Source organism: Crocuta crocuta, unplaced genomic scaffold, assembly GCF_008692635.1.
Source record: "Crocuta crocuta isolate KB4526 unplaced genomic scaffold, BGI_CrCroc_1.0 scaffold207, whole genome shotgun sequence".
Lineage (NCBI taxonomy): Eukaryota > Metazoa > Chordata > Mammalia > Carnivora > Hyaenidae > Crocuta > Crocuta crocuta.
Window position 1 is genome coordinate 2673451 of NW_027531996.1, and position 23984 is coordinate 2697434.

General features: G+C 42.1%; 1 protein-coding gene across 1 annotated transcript; it reads left to right on the forward strand.

Annotated features, from left to right (window-relative positions):
* Nucleotides 1–1337: 1337 nt before the first annotated feature.
* On the forward strand, nucleotides 1338–6467 carry IL20 (interleukin 20). The gene is made up of 6 exons (XM_077775109.1): nucleotides 1338–1393; nucleotides 3345–3532; nucleotides 3825–3890; nucleotides 3998–4150; nucleotides 4721–4795; nucleotides 5807–6467. The coding sequence occupies exons 2-6, from the start codon at nucleotides 3350–3352 to the stop codon at nucleotides 5882–5884; spliced, it is 555 nt and encodes a 184-aa protein (XP_077631235.1). The 5' UTR covers nucleotides 1338–1393; nucleotides 3345–3349; the 3' UTR covers nucleotides 5885–6467.
* The last annotated feature ends 17517 nt before the right edge of the window (nucleotides 6468–23984 follow it).

The window sequence follows — 23984 nt, forward strand, 5'->3', positions numbered from 1 at the left end:
ATGTCACATTTGGAAAAGATCTTATACATTACCTATTCTATTGCTCTCACTTTACAGATACATAAACTGAAATCCAGAAAAATGAAATAACATGGGAAAGTCATCCTGGAAACCATCGAATCCCTGAAGTCAACTACAGGAACTCGGAGTTGTAGATATTAAGATAAGAGCTGAAAAGAAATATATTATAATCTCTACCATCTTGATAATTTTCAAAGATTGTGTATAGTTAATCACAGGTGCTTTGATTTAATCTTACCGGGAGGTGTTCTACCTGATGGATTGATTAGTCCCTAAGAAAATCTTCCAGTGTCCTTAGGGAAAAAAGGCTAAGATTCGTGAATCATTAGATTCTCCCATGTGTCAAAGAAATACCTGTGATTGGAATTCTGAGGAGGAAAGGAGTGGTGTGGCCTAGAATAATTCAAAAATAAAGAATTGAGGTCCACTCTTTAATGATGAGTGGAGGGAACGAAGGGTGGCCATTGTTGGAAAGAAATGGTGGAAATAACAAAAGCAAAGGAGAAGCAGCAGAAGCCAGCAGCCCATGGTGTCTGTGCTGGGGGGAAACCTGGTTCAGGAGAACTGGATTTAAAGGTGGCAGTGGGGTGCCTGACTGGCTCAACTGGTAGCACATGAGACTCTTGACCTTGGGGTTACGAGTTTGAACACCACGAACACCACGTTGGGTGTGGAGATTACTTACAAATAAAATCTTACAAAACATGAAGTAAAAAACATAATAAAGGAAGGAGCAAAAGCAGCTCTTGGACTTCTCTTCCAGTTATGTAATTCAGTGATCTTTGCTGTCCTGATTACCTTTAACCTTCCTTCTGGAAGGCAGCTGGGAAGAAAGAGGCACATCCTTTTTTATTATTATTATTTTTAAATAACACTTATTTACTTATTTATTTTGAGAGAGAGGGAGGGAGAGAGAGAGAGAGAAAGGGAGGAAGAGAGAGCACAAGTAGGGGAGGAGCATCAAGAAGGAGACAGAGGATCCGAAGCAGGCTTGGCACTGTGAGCACAGAGCCCAATGTGGGGCTCGAACCCATGAACCGGCAAATCATGACCTCAGCTGAAATCAGGAGTCGGTTGCTTAATTGACTGAGACACCCAGGTGCCCCCAGCATATTCTTTATCTAAAAATTATAACCAGTAGTAGTCTCCTAGGAAGGAATCTTCAGGAGGAAGGGGTTGAGGTCATGCAGCCTGCAATTAATCTGCCTTAGGATGGGAGGAAGTGCGATGCCACCAGAGAAATTCCAGGGGAGTTTCAGCCCTCACCTGCAGGAGCTCACTTCCTTTCTGTGACCTGTATATAAAACTGGAAGCCTCTTGGCTTGAGACCGACTCCTAGGATACCAGAAGCAGCAGCCTTTCCTGAACTCAGGTAAGAGAATTCCCTTTCTCTACACTATTCACACAGTTCTGGGAATCAGCCTAGTCCTTCCAATCATTTACCCAGGTATGTTCAGGGCCACATCTAAAGGAGCCCTTTCCAACAGTAAGAAATATCCTGAGGATAGAGAATTATCATGTTTATCTTCACACTCCAGTACCTAGCACAAAATTTAAGATAGTGCTCAAATATCTTTTTGATATTTGTGGCTCAGTCAGTTGGGCACCCTACTTCAGCTCAGGTCATGATCTCATGGTTCATGAGTTTGAGCCCTGCATCAAACTCTGAGCTGTCAGCACAGAGCCTGGACCCTGCTTCAGATACTGTCTCCCTCTCTCTGCCCCTCCTCTGCTCATGCTCTATCTCTAAAAAATGAATAATTTTTAAAAATATTTTTATTTTATTTCTAGGAGAGAGAGAGAGAGAGACAGCGTGAGCAGGGGAGGGTCAGAGAGAGAGGGAGTCACAGACTCTGAAATAGGCTCCAGGCTCTGAGCTGGCAGTCAGCACAGAGCCCAACGCGGGGCTCGAACCCATGAACTGCGAGATCATGACCTAAGCGAAAGCCAGATGCTTAACCGACTAAGCCACCCAGGCGCCCCAAAAATTAATATATCTTTTTTAAAAATTTAATTAAAAAAAGATGGTGCTCAATAAATGCTAATCAAATTGTTGAATTTATTACTTAATTTCGAGAGAGAGAGACAGAGCCTTGAGCTAGGGAGGGGCAGAGAGAGAGGGAGACACAGAATCTGAAGTAGGCTTCAGGCTCTGAGATGTCAGCACAGAGCCCAACGTGGGACTCAATCTCACAGACTGAGATCATGACCTGAGCCGAAGTTGGACGCCTAACCGACTAAGCCACCCCGNATGTTGATGTTTTTCATCATGGATATTTTTTCATTAATTTTGATATTGAATGAAAATATTCCTTATCTTGATGATTGAGACTTTTAGTGCCCACTTACATTTGGTGCCCGAGATGAGTGCTCCGTTCTCCTTACCCTAATCCCAGCTCACTGTAATTTATCTTCAAACTCAGCAAACACTATAAAGTGCCCTCTTATGGAGCAGCCTATCCCAGGAAGAAATGAGTTCCCTTCTTGCTCTTCTCTTTCTTTTGGGACCTGGGCAGAGCCAGGAAAGAGCCCGCTCTTGCAGCATTCTCAGGGTGCCTGACTCTAGTCTTCTGTAGAGGGTGCTGTGGAGCGCAGACACCCTTAGAGGGAGAAGTGTTAGGTGTAGCTGGGCTGACTGCCCATCAGATCTTGCCTTTCCCTGGCAGTAAGATTGTTATGAAATCATTGACTTTCTATTCGCCTTTGGGGTTGAATTAAATCTATTATCTCCAAATAATCAACCTGATCCCAGACAAATACCAAACAGCTAAGCTCTTCTGCCCTGGGGGTAGCCATAAAATCCAGACAATTTTCCCCAAGTGTTTTTGGTGGCCAAGCAACAGCTTCTGTAAGATTCTGTTTTCCCGCAGTTCCCCTGTGGGCTTAAGGGGACCAGAAGAGTGAGCTACATTGGCATTGTGGAAGAGAAGTCTGTATACGTCAATTCGGCAAAACAAGTTTTAACATTTTCCCCGAAATGTAATCCTCTGTCTACTCACTGCAAGTGCCTGCTGCTCCGGGCCTTACCTGCTGGGCAATGACGATCGGGCTGGGATGGGGACAGAATAAAGGAGTCAGGACCTGTAGCACCAACTCACACTCAGACCCTGAGCAAACACCCGAAGTCTCTTCTTCCAGGACAGCAGCTCAGCAGCTTTTCTTAGTAAGTTAGATGGATGGCCCAGACTGTCCAAAGCCAGACAAAGCTATTGAGTTTCACTAAGGCTCACTTGGGGAAGGCATGTCCCTGGTGACTGAATTGGCTTCTTCAGACATAACATTGGGAAAATCAGTAAGTCATGCTCTTTCCTTTGAATTCCTAGCTCCTATGGTCTTCAGATTCTGGCACAAGATGAAAGCATCTGGTCTTCCCATCTGCCTTCTCTCTGCTGTGTTTTATCTCTTCTGGACACCTTCTGCTGGGCTGAAGACACTGCACTTGGGAAGTTGTGTGATCACCACAAACCTTCAGGAAATGCGAAACGGGTTTTCTGAGATACGGGACAGTGTGGTAAGTGAGGGAGGCAACTCCCCGCTGCCCCTGTGGCTGCCTCTCTCCTTCTCTACTTGCCCTTCTCTGTCCTCTGGTAGCCCGGCTGTATGATCACAAAAGGAGACAGGCTGGGGACTCCATACCAGGAGGATGCATTCCCAAGAAAGAGCTGTAATTCACAGTTTTAAAGTGTTTTCAGAAGAGACACTGCACTGGGCCGTGGCAAGCAAAAGATGAGAGAGGCCTTGATGTCTAAGACCTGGCAGCAGTCACTGACCTGTCCTTTCCTGCCTTGCCTTCTTCCATTTAGCAAGCCAAAGATGAAATCATTGACATCAGAATTTTGAGGAAGACTGAGTCTTTGCAAGACACAAAGGTACGTGCTTGGCCCATGGAAGTCTGGGAGGAAATACGAATTGGAGGCATCTCCACTACCCTGGGGATTGTCCCTGGATGACACCAACATACTAGTCTTCTTTGTAGCCTGCAGATCAGTGCTGCCTCCTCCGCCATGTACTGAGACTCTACCTGGACAGGGTATTCAAAAACTATCAGACTCCTGACCACCATATCCTCCGGAAGACCAGCAGTCTTGCCAACTCTTTTCTGACCATCAAGAAGGACCTTCGGCTCTGTGTGAGTAAATGTCTTGGGTAAAAGGATTCATAGCTTCAATGACTTAGCAACCAAGCTCTTTCTTACCCCCCATTTACTGGGTAGAAAAACCGAGTCCAAAAGTTCTCATAATCTATATTGTGCCATGTGACAGGTAATAAGAACTCAGTTTTACTGACTTTAGGGTATACACCCTACGCAAAAAGTCTACATAACTACAAAGTACTATTTGATGTTAATGACAATTATCAATTATCCATGAAAATACACTTTTTCTATAGGTAAAGGATCCTACAGTACATTGGTGTATCCTGTGCGAGGCATCCGCTCCACAGGCCATGGGGTTGAATATCAAGACAAGATCTGAATAGAGCCTAGGTAACCAAAAAAGAGCTCCATATTTGAGCCTACAAAGCTGGCCTCTTCTTCTAGCTGATGATTAGTTTACTGATCCCAAATGATGAGGTCTGAAAAGACTTTCTATAGGAATGGAGTATGTACAGGAACATAGGTGAAAGAGTAGAATTCTCTGGTGAGAGCAGATAATCAGAATCTTTAATAAAATCCATCATCCTGTGGCATTCTTTTCAGCATGCGCATATGACATGCCCTTGTGGGGAGGAAGCAACGGAGAAATACAGCCAGATTCTGAGTCACTTCGAAGAGGTATATGCAATTTGGGCCTTGGTAGGGATGGGTGTGTTTTTAGAACTGAGATCACAAATGGGTGGGATGGATATTCATACTGGTAGAAATCTTGCAGCCCTCAATAATTGCCTTCTGAGGTCATGTGGACCATCCCTCTGCTTTAACCCAGGGGACATCCATCCAGACTCTAGAAGGGTGTTGTCTCTGGAAGACGCTCTGGGATTCCAGAGGGAATGGCCTTAATTCCATCAAGTCAGTCCAGAGATCTTTGGGTCTTCCAGCTGTACAAACAAGAAGCAGTGGTTTTCCAACATTACATACTTATACGTACCCTCAAAAACAGTCACAATTTCACACGTGCCCCTGCCATGCTGTTTCTCACCTGGGTGCCTTTGCACAACAGCCAGGAAGGCTTGGAGTCCACTCCTCACTGACTAATTCCTACTCATCCTTTAAGACTCATCCTAAGCATCACCTCCAGGAAGGTACTGACTGTGCCTCTCAGAGTTAGGTGCCTCTCCTGTCATCCTGTGCAGCTCCACCTTCTATCCACCACACTACAGTTTAGTTGTCTGCTTCTGTCTCCTTCACTTGACTGAATTCCCTGTGGCTAGGGATTGTGCCATTCATCTCTGAATCCTTAGCCATCCCAGTAATTAATACAATAAAAATTTGTTCAATTAAAATTGCACAGTAGGCAATTCCTAACACACACACACACACACACCTTTCTTAAAAAAAACAACAATAACAGCCTAATTACTTTGATCTCTGTGATTCAAGAGGGGATGGGGTTATAGTCCAAATGCTGCTACCCTCTGAGCTTCAGTTTCCCTATGTAATGGACTCCATGATTTTCCCTCCTCTTGTGAGATCTTAAGATTCCGTAACTTCTTTCATGCTCTCCATCTTGAAAAGAATACTGTGCTTACAATCCCCAGTGGAGCTACCAGTGAAAGGAGAGCATTAACCCGGGAGTACATGTGGTCTCTTTATGAGATGCTCAGAACAGAAGTGTGTGTCTTTCAGCTTACGCCTCAGGCAGCAGTGGTGAAGGCTTTGGGAGAGCTGGACATTCTCCTGCAATGGATGGAGGAGATGGACTAGGAAGAGAGTGATGACCCCACTGGCGGTAGTCCTGGCCAAGAGTCCCAGTCCTCAGTACCCGTGAAGGCCTGACCCCAAACCACCACCTCACTGCTACACAATTTAGTGCTGGTCGCTGTGTATATTATTTATTTATTTATTATTTACTTCCTTATTGTGATTGTCCCCATGAGTTCCCACCCTTAATCTAGACCATGGTTTTATAAGATTTTGCTAATATCTTTTCCACTGTTGGGTGTATTTATTAGTTAATATATTTATTTATTTTTGCTATTTAACTTATTTATTTTTGTATGAGAGGATAAGACTTCAAAAATTCATGGATTGTATTTATAACCTGACTATAAGTTTTTGTACAGTAAACAAACCCTCTAAGTTCTAGAGGGGTGGCCAGGGGTGTTATTCACTTTTATTAAATTAAGGACATGTTTTCTGACTGCCAAGACTCTGTGAGATATTTAATAGTGAACTAGTAGCTACTAAGTGTGGGTTGTAGAAGAAATTGTGATGTGAAGTTGTAGACTTGTCTCACAGTTACTGATCACCCTCACTCACCTCCCCAACCCGTACTTGCTATGGAATCTTGTATGGCAAAAATGTACTTCTACAAATAAAGTTTTCTTTGCATAATATCTTCTTGGAGTTTGCAAATGCTTCAGGAGCAAAAACAATGGCGCAGAGACCTTGAATCTCATATCACCTAGGGACTTCTTGCTCCTTTGGGGAAGAAAGATGCCAATGGGAACCTGGACCTTCTCCCTCCTACTGAATGCACTCCCAGTTCAATTCTTAATCCACTCGCATCTCTGGCCCTATGACTCGGCCCTCCACATAAAGAGACTGTGACCAAGTGAAGGGCTTCAGTTATCACTGCTTTCACCTTGTTGGCTTTGAGCACTGTCTTCTATGAACCTGCTTTTCTTTCTCACTTTGGGTTTTGCGTCAGGAGACTTTATCGCAACACAAATTACAATGGACAGGAAATTCTGTTATAAGGGTTAAGAACACACAGGTGCAAAGTTTAATTACTGAGCCTTGCCCAGGGAAGTTCATGAACCTTCTCCTGAAGCTATTCCACTTTGTACTGTGGCCAGCGCCCAGGGTGTAGGTTGTTTCTGGGTTGAGTCTTTGTCTTTATGACCAACCACTAAGTCAATATTCTCTGTTCAAGCCCCTTTCATATTGAGCTTCTCTGGGCTCTTCTGGTGTGGGCTTCTTGCCTCCTTCTTCCCCACCTCACTTGGAACTGCACCGCCAGCTGCACTTTAGTTTTCCCAATTTCATGAACAGCAGACTAATGCTGATGCCCTCACTCCCACAGCCAGTTTCCCTCACTGTTCCTGGTTTCTGCTCCCAATCCTCAGCTTGGGCCTTGATGAAGTTTAAATAACTTTACTAGTTTCTTTTCTCATTATACAAGTAACAACTACCCAACAGAGGAAATTTAGAACATACAGAGAAACATAAAGAAAACAATTTAAATCACCTATAATCCACTCTTAAATGTTTAGGTGTATTTTTCCCAGATCTTTTTTCTTGGATCCAAATCATGACTCAACCCTCACTACCTGCGGGATTTGGGCTGTGAAACTTAACCTTCTTGGAATTTAGTTTCTTCCTCTGGAAAACAGGATGATAGTGTCTACCTTTCAGGGTGATGGAAGACACGTGTTTTTTTGTTTTTGTTTCTTTTAATGTTCCTTTGAAAACAAGACATCTTCTGCTTTCATATCCCACATACTTATCACCTATTTGCTATCAGATTTTTACTCCATCTCACTTGTTTTTTATCGTATTTTCCAGTTGCATGTCTCCTGATTTTCTCCGACCAGTCTGACAAACAACTAAGCTTCAACTCTCCAGAAATAGCCAAGTTCACTGAACTCCGCATTAAAATTGGAATAACCACCTCCCAGAAACATTGGAAAGCAATGAGGAGATGGTTTTCCCTGCCAAGGGTATTAGTCTTCCAGATGGGTGTGTTCCAGGTTGGCCCCCAGCTAAGGATGAAATTCCTCCTCTGTTTTCTGAGAGACATTTCTGACTTTCCTGGAAGCGTGGGTCATGGGAACCCTGGGGCTTTGGGAACTGCACATTACCATGTTCATACTGACTTGTTACCTCTTTACTTATCTATTCCTTTTCTCAACAGAGCCCATCTCTTCCTCCAGGTCTTTGGTCTCTTCTCTCCTTGCCCCATCATAGTACCAACAACGGCAAACTCAGCCATCAAGAAGTCCAGTCAGGTTGTGAAAACATCAAGGGAAAACTTCATTAAGGTGGGTCCATTGAGGGACAAACTCTAAGAATGGTTTATGATTGTCACCTCCAACTCCAACAATTAAAGTGATTATTATCGTTTATTAAGTACTCATCATGTGTCAGGCACTGTACTGGGAACTTCATATACATTACATTGTTTAATCGTTAAGACGACCCTGTGAGGTAGATAGTATTATTACCAGTTTGCAAAGGACAAAGTGCTCAGAGATGATAAGTAATTTGTGTAAGGGGGCAGAACGAAATGTTGAATGTGAACACTCTGATATCACAGCTCTATATGCTTCTCACTCCACTGTTTACTTTCCCAACAATGACATCTTGTGTTCAGAGGCACAGTAGGAAGGATAAACATGTTATGACTTCATAGAGATATGAGTAAAAATCTTGACTCTGACCATCACTATCTTGGGCAGGTGACATAACTCTCCTTAGTCTCTTTATCTGCAAAGTGTAGGTTATACTACATACTACACTGTTGATGTGAACACTAAATTGGATTGTCTTAGCTAACTTGAACAAGCACTTATTATGTATTAGGTGCTGTTCTAACTGCATTGTAAGTGCCCACTCATTTAATTTGTATAAGAGCATGATGAGATAGCTGTGATTATTCACATTTTATATATGATGAAGCTGAAGACCAGAAAAGTGAAGTATCTTAAGTTCACACAGCTAACAATAGTGAGGGTAAAATATGAAGACAGTAGGCAGACTGGAAAATTATGCATTTAACCACTTCACCTTGCTGTCTGGCTGGAATGTCAGTAAATAGAGGGCACTTAACAGAATCTCTGGCTATAGCAATGGTTCTGCCTTGAGGGGAAAGTGATGAGCCTTCCTGCCAAGCTGTAGTACTAACTTTAACTTCTTGGTACTCTTTGTGACATCTGTGTTGAATTTCATTTTTCCATGATCTAAACATTGTCTCTTCAACAAACACAATGTAAATTCCTTTGGCGGTCACAAGACAAATGTGCTGAACCTCATGTTGACCTATCAGTTCTGGTTACTCTCCATCTCTGGGCCTCAGTTTCTGATGAGAGATTGAATATATGAATGGACAGTGGATACACCATATACAAAAATAGAATTCCAATCCACAATCTGCAGCCGAGGAAACCAACCCATTTCCTATAGTACCCAGCCCAGGAAGCCAGTCGGCTATCTTTAAGTTGGATTTGTATGAAGTCAGACTACTATCTATCTATCTATGGAAGCCAAACCATAACCCCTATAGCAATTGACCCTAAATGATCAGAACTTGATTGGTAACTGAAAGCTTCCCTATTTTTTGTTCCTACTTTCAACTTAGCATGAACCAGAAAAGCTAAGTATGCACTCCTAACTAATCACATAGGATCAGCTTCTAGTTAGCCCACCAACAGCTTCCCCATTCCAATCAAGGCATATATCCAAAGCCTTCTTTATTTTCTACTGTAAAGCTTTCCTACTCATGCAGGCCTGTAAGTCTGTGCCAAAACACAAGTAATAGTAGCTGACTTCTTTGCTATAGCAAGCTCTGTATAAAGAAACTTTCCCTGTTCTCCTTTGGTTGGTCTTCATTTATCCCACACTGCATTTGCAAAATGAAAGAGTTGAAATAGATGATTCTGAATTCTACAAATCAGATGTACTACAACTGACTCAGGGGATCAGATGTAGCTGCAGCTGCCTTTCATTGCCAGACAGAGTTTGCATAGTTTCTATATCACTAGGTTTGCCTTCAGAATTTGGGGTTAGCATATCAGATTTGGCAGGCTTAAATGATGCCCCAGATGCCAGAAAGGCCGGACAAATCTTTCCTCTGTTGAGAGGTGGGCTCCTTCTCAGAATGAGAGATATCTCCCAAACCTAGACATGGAATCTAGATGCAGAGTAACTCAAAAGAATAAAAAAGTCGACTTATTTCCATCGTAGCTTGGAGTTACCCAAATTCTTTATTTTAGAAGACCCAGGCCTTCTCTAACATAGTTCAGTATAGCTTTGTCTGCCCAGACCTCTCCCAAAAGGATGGAGAGAGAATGAACCATTGCCCTTCTGGACTCAAGTTCCTGTAGGATAGGAGTCAGTCTTTTCAGCTTTTTAGCCTACCCTATCTGATCGTAACATTACATCATTGATAAGGATTGAATTCAAAAGCACAAGGATGGAATGTGTATAAAGACAAAGTTTTAAAAAATACTAAGTGAAATTGCTTTTTCTTTATATATATATATTTTTTTATTTACTTCTAGGAGAGAGAGAGAGAGAGACAGCGTGAGCAGGGGAGGGTCAGAGAGAGAGGGAGATACAGACTCTGAAACAGGCTCCAGGCTCTGAGCTGGNCAATAGGAGGCAGCAGAACAAATGGCAAAAAGATGACCGAATACAGCCACTCCCCTATTTCACTGGAAGGTTAGGAGGAGAGGAGGTGACACCCTGCAGTTCAACTCAACTGTCCTGAGCACATGAGTCAACTGCTTAACGGGAAGAAGGAAGGACTCGGAAGCCTGGAGGCAGGAAGCCCTGGATTACAACTAGAAATGCTAATACCTTTCAGAAAGCATTATTTGTCTGACTGAATGTTAGAAGTGGGAGAGAAGATAGATCATTTTACAGGGTGACTGGGGTTCAGAGAAGAAAGCGACTTGCCAAACTTTACACAATGAGTTATGGCAGAATTGGCATTAAAACTCAGGTCCCTGTACTTCCAACATTATTAAACCTCAATTCGATTCAAGAAGAAATAAGTCATCAATAGTGGAAATGAAATAAAATGGCCTTTATTCATAGATGACATGCATTGCCTGGGTAGAAACATATCTACAAAACTCTCTGAGGACTAATAAAGTTTCATTTGGTAGGAGCATATAAGATCAAGATACAAAGAGCAGTTGTATCTCCACATAGCATTAGCACACAATTAGAACTTGAAATTATATATATATACATATATAATACAAATAATAATAGAAGTAAATAATATATGAATAATATATGTATGTATGCATCTATTATATGTCTGTATATATTAAAATATTATAATAATATTTTTAAATAGTATATAATATATACACACACATGTATACACACTATTGACAAAAGCATAAAGAATTTTGAAACACTTGGGGATAAATCAGACAAGAGACCTGGAAGATTTCTATATTGAAAACTACAAACCGTTGCTGGGAGGAATAAAAGATGATCGAAATAATGGAAAAATACACCATATTCAAGGATTGGAAGTTTCAATATTATTAAGATGTCAGTTCCCAAACTGATCTATACATTCACTGCAATCACTATAAAATTCTCAGCAGCCTTTCTTTTAAGGTAAAACTTGATAAATTCACTTTAAAATTCCTACTAAAACACAACAGACCAAAATAGTCTTCTGAAAGAGAAGAACAATATTGAAGGATTAATATTATCTAATCCCAAGACTTATATAAAGATATGGTCATTAAGACAGTGTGGTATTAGTAGAAAAATAGATCAATGGAACAGAAAGGAAAGTCTAAAAAAAGACCCACACATTTATGGGCAATTGATTTTTAACAAAATTTTTAACAAAATTATAGAGGCAATTCAGTGGAGCTAGAAAAGCCTTAAAATTTTTAAGAAATGGTGCTAAAATAATTGGGTATTTTATGAAGAAAAATGAGTTCGGACCTATATCTTCCTCCACATATAAAAATTAACTCAAAATGGACCATAGATCTAAACAAACATTTATATACATACATGTATGTATATATATATACACACATATAAAAGCAAGATATTTGAGCAGACACCAAAGAGGATAAACAAACATCCAAAGCATATGAAAAGATGTTCAACATCATTTGTCATTAAGTAAATGCAAATTAAAACCACAATGAGATACTACCACATACCAATTAGAATGGCTAAAAGTCAACAGATTGACTATACTAAGTGCTGGGGAGGATGCGGAGCAAGTGAAACTATCATATACAGCTTTTGGGAGTGTAAAATGATAAAACTTTGAAAACAGTTTGTAAAAAGTATGCAAACATCCTCCGTATGACCCAGCCAATCTACTTTATGTATTTCTCCCAACGAAAAGAAACCATATGTCCATACAAAGCCTTGTACATGAATGCTTATAGCAGCTTTTTTAAAATAAAATTTTGAGGAGCGCCTGGGTGGCTCAGTCAGTTAAGCATCTGACTTCGGCTCAGGTCATGATCTCACGGCTCGTGAGTTCGAGCCCTGTGTCAGGCTCTGTGCTGACAGCTCTCTGTCTCTAAAAAATAAGTAAACATTAGAAATAAATAAAATAAAATTTCGAAACAACCTAAATGTCCACCAATAAATGAATGGCTGGTGTGCTGGATATATTTATTATCTTGATGGTGGTGACAGTTTTACAGATGTATACATAAGCCAAAACTTACCAAATTGTACTTTTTAAATGTGTGCAATTTATTGCCTGACAATAATATATCAGTAAAGCTGTTGCAAAATCATTCAATTTAAGGCAGTCCTCTTTCTAGGCATTGTGGAGGTTAGAAGCATATAAAGAGAATGAGAAGACACTGTCCAGCAATATATAGCCCAATATGATTAAGGAAAGACACTTGTGTGGAGGAATCAGAGAAGGCTTTCCAAAGGAGAGATCCTTGGATTAGACTTTTAAAGATAAACAAGGATGTCAGCACGTGGCCTGAGAAGACAAAGGACCTTGAAGTCCTGCCCCTCCAGGGAAGCTGTTTGATCTTGTGCTAATCTCCATATTTCTTTTTGTGTGTATAGCATATAGCAGTTTAAAATACCTTTGTTTAACTTGTTTTATTTACTTATTTATGTCCCACCTCCTATCAAAGTGATTTATCTTTATCTTCATAAAGATACTTGCAATACAAGATTTAAAGAAAGTGGATGAAATCCTTGGAACACAGACAGGATAATGAAGTTGAACTAAGACTTCTTCCACAAAGGATGTATCATAAGTTTCTGAGTCATAAGTTGCTAGAAGGCTCAAAATTTGGCTCTGTGATTTGTACAGGTTGGAACAAATTGGGAAATGATTATTGCAGACTCACCAAGCACTTGGTCTAAGCTATCTATTTGAACCCTCACAAACCCTGCTCGGTGGGTGTATCCCTCCTCCCAACGGCAGAGCCCAGAGATTTTTCTGAAGCTTCTGGGGGCTGATTAATATGTGGAAATATTTTCTTCCTCATCTGTTCTACATGAAGAAGGAGACAGCTGCTGGCTTGTAAAGGAGACTTCTCACTGAGAAGATTCCAGGAAAAATTGGAAAAATCAGGAAATATGACAAGAAAAAACCTGAAGATATTGAAGAGTTAACAGGACAGACCAAATTACAGAGCCAGGATTTGGGTAATGGCAACCCAGTGCTGGGTTGTGCACTGGGCATGGCTTTTCCCGCAGGGAAGTCATCGAAATTGAGGAAAGTTCATGAAAGGTTGGGAGACTGAGAAGGTGTATGGAATTCGACACAAATTTACAGGATTTGGGCCAACAGCAATAGGTGCTCAGAGCTTGCTAGAGAGGCGCCCTCCTAACTCCCTGCTGAGAGCCCAGGGAAAAAATCAGCTTTGAATTATCTCAATCTGTCGAAGCAATCTGAGTAATTAGAGTAATTGAGGTAATGTGAGATAACTAATCCACAACTCTTCTTTCAGAAGCAAATATAAATCCACCTCAGAGGAAAATGATATTCTAAGCTTGATATTATCTTTATAGTTTATCAAATACAGCGCCTGGAAGTGTTCAGAATAGGCAAACCGATAGGAACAGAAAATAAACCAGTGGTTTCCAGGCACTAAGGGCAGGGGGAATGGGGAGTGACTGAGAATGAGAAGTGTGTTTCTTTTGGGGGTGATAAAGATGTTCTGGAATTAGATAACAGTGCTGATTGCACAACTCTGGGAATATACCCAACACCACTTTTAAAGGGTGAATTTTATGGTATGTGAGTTACGTCTCAATAGAGCTATCATATGAAGATACAATGAAAATATTTTCAGGTCAACAGCGTTAACAGAAAGTAGGAATAGTTATTTAAGGCATAATGATTTTAGGACAAAATGAACTGGCTTCTTAGGAAATGATTTCATTCTCATTTACTTTCATTATAAATGTTAATGAAAAGGCAGCCCACTCAATGAATTCTGGTCTTAAGATTTTCATATCATATTCTCACATGATACCTCTTCGAGCTGAACTATTTACCATTTTTTTAAAAAATTTTAATGATTTATTTATTTCTGAGAGAGAGAGAGGCAGAGTGAGCAGGGGAGGGCCAGAGAGAGGGAGACACAGAATCTGAAACAGGCTCCAGGCTCTGAGCTAGCTGTCAGCACAGAGCTTAATGCGGGGCTCGAACCCACGAACCATGAGATCATGACCTGAGCCAAAGTCGGAGGCTTAACCGACTGAGCCACCCAGGTGCCCCCTATTTACCATTTTTTAAAGCAATTTTGCAGGCATTGTAAACAGATGATAGAAACTGGGATTAGCCACAGTATATTCTATAGTTTCTAGACGAGGCATTATAAGGACTATTTTTATTCCTTCTAAGTGAAAGGGCATAGAGATAAAGAGTAAGAAGTTATCTGTAGCCATCTCAAGTTCTTTTTATTAATAAAATGCATTAAATGTATCATGATAATAAATAGAAATAATAGTAATATTTTAATAATAGCTAACCTTTTAAATGTTTTAACGTTTATTCATTTTTGAGAGACAGAGAGAGGAAGAATGTGGGGGGCGGGAGGCAAATAGAGAGGGAGGCACAGATTTGAAGTAGACTGCAGGCTCTGAGCTGTCAGCACAGAGCCCAACGCGGGTTCTCTTCAAACCCAAGAACTGCGAGATCATGACCTGAGCTAAAGTCGGAAGCTTGATCGACTGAGCCACCCTGGCACCCCTAACTTTTTCTTGTACTTACATGTTGAGCTCTGTCTTCTACATGCTTTGCATGTATTTTCTCATTTAACCCTCACAAAAACCTATGAGGTGGGTAGTACATTTTTATTCTCTCTTCATAGATGAAGAAACTGAAGCATAGGGAATCAAGGGACTTATCCAAGGTCACACAGCTAGTAAATTACAGAGGCAGGAATCCAAAACCAAAGTGTGACTTCATGCTACAAGTCTTCAGGTGCCACTGTGCCATTGACTCCATACACTCAGGCTTGGAGTCAGAGTCCTGAGGTCAAGTCTAGGTAGCTCCATTTACTAGCCCTATGAGCTCAGGCAAACCATTAAACCTCTCTTTGCCTGGGCTTTCTTTTTTGTTTTTAAAAAAGTTTTTAAATTTATTGGTTGAGAGGGGGGACATGCAGAAAGAAAGAGAGAGAGAGAATTCTAAGCAGGCTTCATGCCACCAGCGGGGAGCCTGACGTGCGGCTCTATCTCACTAACTGTGAGATCATGAGCCCAAATCAAAAGTTGGATGCTCAACTGACTGAGCTACCCAGGTGCTCCCTGCCATGGCTTTCTAATCCATAAAATGGAGATAATGACGTCTTCTCTGACTCACAGGGTTTTCGTGAATATCAAATTGTGGGAGAACTTTGTAAAGTACAACACAACAGGCTGGCTTATTGGACTAGAATTGAGACATAACCCCTTCCTCCCCAAAGAAATGGTGCGTTCTGATTCCAGGCTACCAGAAGTGGCCCCCAAACAAATCATCCATGGCACCCTGGTATGTGACCAAGAATGGCTTGCAGTATAAATTGGGAAAGCTCTTTCTCTGAACTCTGTAACACTTTGGGCCGAACATCTCATTTGTGGTGAGTGAGATCTTGCGACATTTTTTGGCTGGAGCAAATTGGCACTGAGAACCTGGTGAGGAGAATCTCATTGTCACCATCCCTGGGGAAGCAGCCGGAGCTTACAACAGCTGGCATGGTCAGTCCTCATGGTACAGCCTGGTGCATGGACGCGCCTCTGACAGGCACTCCTTTGGGAATTCTCAAAACCTTCTGGAGAATGGGACTCTGTAAGAACTTCCTATGTTTACAGGAGGATTTGGGACCACTGAACTTTGAGATATTTCATTTCTAAGTTTTAATCACAGTTACTGAGACATGAACATTCAGGTTTCACTATTCCAGGTTATCTTTATTACTATTTTACGGTGGGAAAGAGGAATCCACTCAAACAGGATTAAGCAATTAGATCCATTATATCTCTTTTCTTGTGAGGCCATCTCTCTGGCCTGGGAAAAAGAATGGTGACTTTTCAAGGCAGGAAATACCCCCCAGAAGGAAATACCCTCTCTTCATTTTCATGAGTCATACATAAGGATATTTTTTCTGAAGTTGATGGCAGAATGGACAATGATCCCCACCCTCTGTAGCTGGAAGCAGCTTCTACTCTTCATCAGCCCTTTGACTTTTGAGGTTTCCCTCGATTTGGTCATTTATCCAGTGGGGAAAGCCTAGAGATAAGGAGCTACACACATAAAAATTTGGGGGGGGGGTGTTAAGAACCCAAGTCATTTTGCCTTTCAAGCATCATATGTAAGCCCTTTCAGAGACACAGTCTCTAGTTTCTCATGTTCTGGGGCAAGCTCAGACCTGCCAGATCTTAACCTGCCTTTCTTTGCCAGGTTTAAAATCCAAGTAGTGAGTACGTGGGTAAAAGTGTGTGTGTGTGTGTGTGTGTGTGTGTGTGTGTGCGCGCGCGCGCGCGCGAACGTGAGTGAGCGCTACCACGCGCGCGCGTGTGTGCCAGCCGTCTGTTGTTGCCTTGTCCAAAATGTTTTACTGGCACCTACAGATAGAAGAGTCCTCTCCATCGCTCCTGCCAGGAGCACCCCCATCCATCTTGCATTCTGGAGCTGTTGTCCCATCATGTGACTCCCGAATGACTGAGCAGCCGGTTGCTGGATCCCAAAGTCGTCAGCATCATGCCACAACCTGACCTCATCCTGCCGAATGCATTGCTTGCACCGTGCTTCAGTAGAAAGCAGTGCTTTCCATCAAAGGATTTTTGAGAATCTCTGACTTATAATGACTTGTCTCAATAGCATATACACTAAGAATTTTTCCTAGATCAGAGCCTAAATTGATTTTCTGTGGGTTGGAAGGGTCTTTAAAAACATTTCAGTTCTCTAACATTAGCCAGGTTGGCTGAATTATGCCCTCATCTCTCTCAATGTCTTCTTACAACAGAAGTGATTTCTCACTTATTTTACACATCCAACGCATGTCAGCATGGAGCTCCGTCCATCATGGATACTCAAGGGGCCAGCCTGAAGAAAATGCTTCTATCCTGTAATGCTGTCATCTCAACACAAGCAGGACATGAGAGAGCCTGGAGCAGTATGCATTTGCACATGACCAAAATGACACGTTTCTTCCACCTCAAAATAGTCACATGGCCCATCTAACTTCAGTGGGGCAGGGAAGTGTGATTTTCTAGGAAGAGGGAAGCTGTTAACTGAGAAGCAAATGAAATGTCTGCCATACTTTATTTTTTTTAATTTTTGAATATTTATTTTTGAGAGGGAGAAACAGAGTACAAGTGGGGGAGGGGCAGAGAGAAAAGGAAACACGGAATCTGAAGCAGGTTCCAGGTTCTGTGCTGTCAGCAGAGAGCCTGACATGGGGCTCAAAGTCACAAACCATGGGTTCATGACCTGAGCCTAAGTCAGAGGCCTTAACCGACTGAGCCACCCAGGCACCCCATGTCTCCCACACATTAAAGAGGATATCCAACCCAGAGTACATTCAGAGATTTAAAATCTCAATTCATATGCTGAGTTAACCCAACCAAATGCCGATTTCAAATCATTATGAATAGTTTCATATTGAGTATCTTACTCACTGTTTATTTATTCAATAATCTATTTTTCTTTGCAGAGCAGTGTAAGGAAAAGAGAAGGATACAAGATCTCATCCCTTTGCCCTCCCAAAATCTTAGTTCAGGAGAGAGAGAGAGAGAAACTTATTTCATAATAGGTGTCCAAACAGAATGTGTGTATGTGTATTATATATGTGTATATACCTGCATATATATGTACAACTGCTTTTGACAGTCAGCAAAATATCATGGCCATCTTTCTATGTCAAAGCAATAAGGGGTGGTTAGTGTTTGGCAGGTGGCAGGGACATCCCAGATTGTGAACAGGTGGGCAGAGGACAGAGGTGGAGATAAGCAGTTCAGTTGGGCTGGGACCACAGTGTGCAGAGGTGTGGGAAGAGATGAGCTGGGAAAACGAATGGACCAGGTTTCAGAGACAGTGCATTTCCAGGTCAAGGAGTTTCAATAGTCTTTAGTGAGCAACAGTGAAACTAATGATTTATTTAAATGAAAAGTAACTTAAAATTTTTTAACTATTTATATTTGAGAGAGAGAGAGCACAAGCAGGGGAGGGGCAGAGAGAGAGGGAGACAGAAGATCCGAAGCAGGCTCCAGGCTCTGAGCTGTCAGCACAGAGCCGAATGTGGGGCTGGAACCCATGAACCGTGAGACCATGACCTGAGCCAAAATCAGATGCTCAACTGACTAAACCACTTGGGAGCCCCCAAAATAACTTTTAAAGAAATTTGCACTTATATTCAACTTGTATAAACTTGGAAAATACAGAAAAGCTATAGAGAAGAAAAACACCCATTATCTCACCACTCACCACAGAAAAGATAATTTTGTTAATAGCTTGGTATTTATAGTTGTTGGTCATTTTCAACATATATGCTCACTTTTTTTTATAAAAATGGGATCATACTGCCTATATCATTCTGTAACCTGATTTTTAAACCTAAAATGTTATAAAATGTTTTAAGACTGTAAATACAAATTCGATTATATGGACTTTTACCCATAATCATTTGAGAATCACACAAAAATAAGCAATCAATTTGATTCAATTTATCCCCCCTGAAATGCGTTCCATTTGCCTGATTTTGAAGTTAATAATTGATTAGAGAACAATCACACTTGTGATTCACAAATCACAAACCAAAGATGATTTGGGGGGGGGAGGGCGGTGAGGAGTACAATCGAGTTGTGCATTTAGAAGGATCTCCTAGAGTAGCATGCATTCGTTTGAAAGAGGAATGAGATAGGAAGAATCTGTAAGACCCCCTTTCCCTCGCTTTCTTTTTCCTTTCTCTTCCTCCCTCCCTCCTTCTTCCCTCCTTTCCTTCCTTTCTTAAAAAAAAAAAAATCTCCATTTGGAAAAGCAATCTGGGATATGTGAAAGAGTGACACAGGAAAAAGGAGAATCCTATACCTGGATCTATTCAAGAGACTGTAACTACCCTTTTCCCCAACCTGTGTACTGTCATGCCTTTAAAATATTCATGTCTTTGGGACTCAAAGCTGACGTTTTGCAGGCTTTGGGAGGGTACAGGAGCCTGACTTCTAGGAAGCAGAGGCAGTTCTCAGGACTGGGTGTCCCCTGCGGTTCTGTTTCCTGTAATTGGCCAAAAGCCTTTGCTTAGAGAGTGACGATGCTCTCTCCTCCTACTTCTCCGTTCTTGCCGGCATCTCTGAGGGACCAGCAGCACCCTAGGCCCCTCTTCATGCTCTTAAGTGGTATTGAAATTGCTGTTCCCCATTGATGTCCATGAATAATTAAGCAAAAGAACTATCTGTGGTGGTCCCGCTTCTTGCAGCTTCGAGATCTTTCTTTTCCTTGGTCCCCTACGGTAACTGTATGGCCATGGAATTTGTGAGGGTCACAACGGTCTCAGGCAGGTACTCTCCCTTTGTTTTTGCTGGTAAACTCCTGCTCAGCCTTCAAGAGTCAGATGAAACATCACCCCTGCTGGAAGGCTTCTCCACCCCTTCCAGCACTGTTCCAAGACTGTGGGAGATTCTGCCTCATGTGGCATGGTGTTTTCATGAGCTCCGTCCTTCTGTTCAGGGCACCCAAGACACAGTGTTGCAATTTAGCTGCTTGGCAGTGTATCTCCACTTTACTGATACATTAGAGTCCAGAGGACTGCATCTGAATTTATTTTTTAACAGCTTTATTAGGATATAATTTATACACCATAGAGTTTACCTATTGAAAGGGTACAATTAAATAGCTTATAGAGTGTATTGTCGTGATATAATCTTAGAATATTTTCTTTAGCCCTTAAAAGAAACCTTGAACTCATTAGCAGTCACACATTCCTCCTACCCACGCAGAACCCAAATCCAAGCCCTAGGCAACCACAACTCTCTTTTCTGTCTCTATAGATTTGTCTTTTCTGGACATTTTTGCAGAAGTGTTATTATAGTAATTCATTTTTTTTATATAACCTCTTCTGGCACTCAGTAGTGGTTAGGAAATGTTTGTTTGGTAAATGAATGCACGTCTGCATGATTGAGAAGTTGCACGGAAGAGTGGTACAGGGCAAGGAATACTAGACTAAAAGCCAGAAGACCTGCAATCCAATCTGGTTCTGTTGTTTGTTTATGTGTCCTAAGGAAAATCATTTGACTCTTCTCACTCTTAGTTTTCTTTTTTTTTATGTTGATTTATTTATTTTAAAAGAAAGAGCATACAAGCAGGGGAGGGGCAGAGAGAGAGGGAGAGAGATAATCCCAAGCTGGCTCTGTGCTGTCAGTGCAGCACAGAGATGGGGCTCCATCTCATGGACCCATGAGATCATGACCTGAGCTGAAATCAAGAGTCAGATGTTTAACTGACTGAGCCACCAAGGCGCCCCCTGACTCTTAGCTTTCTGCTCCGCAGAGAAATAATACCTGCCCTCCTTATCTCAAAAGGCTACAGTGAATGTCAAATGAGAACATTTATTTGGCAGTATTTTGTAGATCTACGCATGCTGTATAGATGTAAAAAGAATTTGTTTGCTTTTACTTTCATCCCCTGAAATGTCTGTAATCATACATCATTTTCTCCACCAACTACAGAGAAGGTAGAATGGCCGAGTGCTAGTCTAAGGAGGCTAACCCTTGACACCCATGTTTCATCTCTGTGCCTGGAATGATAGCAGCCGAGACAGAGAAAGAGCTGACAAAATGCCCACGTACCCCACATATATTACTGCATAAGTTCCCCAGCCAAATAGGGAGATAAAAATCATCTTTAGAGCAAAGATTAAACTCAATTCGCTGGAAGAAAAATGATGATGTAACTTTCTTTTAGCTCCTGGCTATCAGGAAATCCTAGTCCACGGGCTCATCATTTCTCTCCTATAGGGCATTTCCATTGATCAGGAAGAAGGGGTATTCAGGTGTAAGAGTGAGTTCTTTATTGCTTCACCTGGGATTGGAGATGGGACCCTTCTCCATCCTGATTCAGTCCCTTTCACTCTATATAGATTTAGAGGAATTTACAGGAGATGTGGGGGTAGGAGTAAATTTACTTCTCAAACATAAAATTGAAACTCTGCAGAGAGATATACATGACAGAGGTGATATGAGACAAACAGAATAAACCTTCTAAATCTAATAAAGAATATTTTGGGGATGGAGGGAGGTGGCCTTGTAAATCAAAGTTTATTCTCAAGGGAACTTTTCTCTCACCCAATATTTTTGCAAAAGAAATTCCCCCAAGTTCCAGAGAGCATGGAGGTTAGAGAGATTAGAAGAACCTCTGGTTCTAGTCTGGTCTAGGATGGAGTTTGGGTAAAAATTTGTGGATCTAGACCGAAGTACCAGCCCCACTTTCTCCAACCTTTTGAAATCTGACGCTTGGGGCCTCCTCAGGGGTGAGCCAGCAGGTCAGCCCTTGCCCATCCGCTCCCTCCCAGGAGCCTCAGGGCTCTGCTACCCAAGTCGCCATCTTGCTTTCTCCACATCCCTGACCATGTTATCTCTCCACTCCCCCTGCCCCAGTAAGGGCTCCCTTCTTATCCTTCTCTGGCATTATTTCAGCTGTTTCCCACACAGCCACTACTTTCCTCTGGTCCAGGATTTCACAGTCTCAGCATTGTTGGCATTTGGGCCACTTAATTCTTTGTGGTGAGGGCCCTAGGATGTTCAGCGGCATCCCTGGCCCATTCTACTCTGTGTCTGTAGCACCTCTGCCTCCCATACTTCCCTGTTAGGACACCCCAAAAACATCTCCAGACATTGTCATATGTACCCTAGGGACAAAATTGTCCTATTGAGAGTCACTGCTCTAATCCTCCTGCTTTCATTTGAAACCTTCGTTTGTTACACATTTACTACATGAACATATATATTTATTTTAATATATTTTAATTTTAACATATTTAAGAATCACCTTGGAGTTTCTTAAGATTCACAATCTGGTTCAGTAGTTCAGGGAGAAGGGTTTGAGATTCTGCATTTCTTTTTTGCTAGTTTATTTTAGTGGTGAGAGAGAGAGAGAGAGAGAGCAAGCATGAGCAGGGGAGGGGCAAAAAGAGAGAGAGAGAATTTCAGCAGGTTCCAAGCTATTAGTGTGGAGGTCAACAGGGGGCTTGATCCCACAACCATGAGATCATGACCTGAGCCAAAATTAAGAGTCAGACGATTAACCAACTGAGCCACCCAGGCGCCCCATATTTTGCATTACTAATGAGCTTCCAAATTCCACTGTTGCTGCTGTTCCACAGACCACACTTAGAGTAACAGGCTGTCATTGTGTCCTATGTAGGACTTGATTTTATAGATGAGAAAGCTGAAACATGGACAGCTCGGAGGCAACTCAGTCCTGTTTTGAACCCAAGTCTGTCTGTGTGCTAAGCTCGCGCTTATAACCAGCAACCTGAGTTGACTCTGGGCCAAGGTCCCTGAGTTCTCTCTTCCCAGGTAATCATGCTATGTTAAGCTGAGGCACCTGTTTGCCAGGAATTTCCATATTATATGATTCCTTCTCTAGGAAGTTAGCTACTCATGACCTCAGGTGGATATCCTGGAACCTATCACACTATATCCCATGACCTCAAGCCTCTGTTCTAGCCTGCCCTGCTAACAGCTCATCCCTCCTGCCCCCCTGCCTATCAGCAGACAGTCGGCTAGCGTTTGTCTGGTGAGCCCTGGGGCTCCCTTTGCCTCTCCGCTTCCTGCCTCGGCTGTCTGTCTCTCCAGTCCTCACCTGTCTCCCCCTTGTCTATTGCTGCTACACTTTCACTTTGTGTTCTTTCCCGTCTCTTGAATGCCTCTGGGCATCTTCTTACCGTAGAAGTGAAGGATTTTTAGCAGTGCTCCGGATCCTGAAGGGGAGGAAAGGGTGTGGTGTGGGCTCCTGCCTAGGACCGGAAGGCAAGACGTAGGTCTTCCAGGAGCAAAGGACTCAAGCTTGGTCCTCATACAGGCAGCAGCAGCAGACCAAGGATGGCAGCAAGTATTTTGTCTGCTTAAGAAAATAAACACCATTGCACGTGTGATGAAGGGAAGGAGTGTCGGTGTCGGAAAGATTGGAAAGGGTCAGCCAACTGGAGAGATGCGGAAGGGTCAAGACCCCCAGGACTCTGTTCTTCCTTTTCCACTAAACTGGGGAAAATTTTCCCACCCCTCGTGTCACATTCTAGTCCCGTGTCTCTTGCCTGAACCCAGGTTTAAAGGTGTTTGTACGGTCGGGTGTTGTATGTAAGCGATGAATCACTGAATTCTGAATTCAATTACTCCTGGAACCAATTTTGACTGTATGTGAACTAACTAGAATTTAAATAAAAATTTGAAAAGAGAAAAAAAACAGTAAAGATGTTTGTGTGGGAAGGTCATTTAGAACAGGACTCGGCAGCTTCTTTGCTCGGCAGCAAAGGGGCAGAGCATAAATATTTTGGGCTCTATGGGCCATACGGTCTCAGCCACATCTATTGGTCTCTGTCATTGTAGCACAAAGCAGCCACAGACAATATGTAAGCAAACTGGGTGTGGCTCTGTCCCAATAAAATTGTACTCATGGACACTGAAATTTGAA

Coding starts and splice junctions, on each gene's coding strand:
- IL20 (XM_077775109.1), top strand. CDS start 3,350: ATGGTCTTCAGATTCTGGCACAAGATGAAAGCATCTGGTCTTCCCATC. Junction 3,533..3,824: donor CTGAGATACGGGACAGTGTG/GTAAGTGAGGGA, acceptor TCTTCCATTTAG/CAAGCCAAAGATGAAATCAT. Junction 4,151..4,720: donor AGAAGGACCTTCGGCTCTGT/GTGAGTAAATGT, acceptor CATTCTTTTCAG/CATGCGCATATGACATGCCC.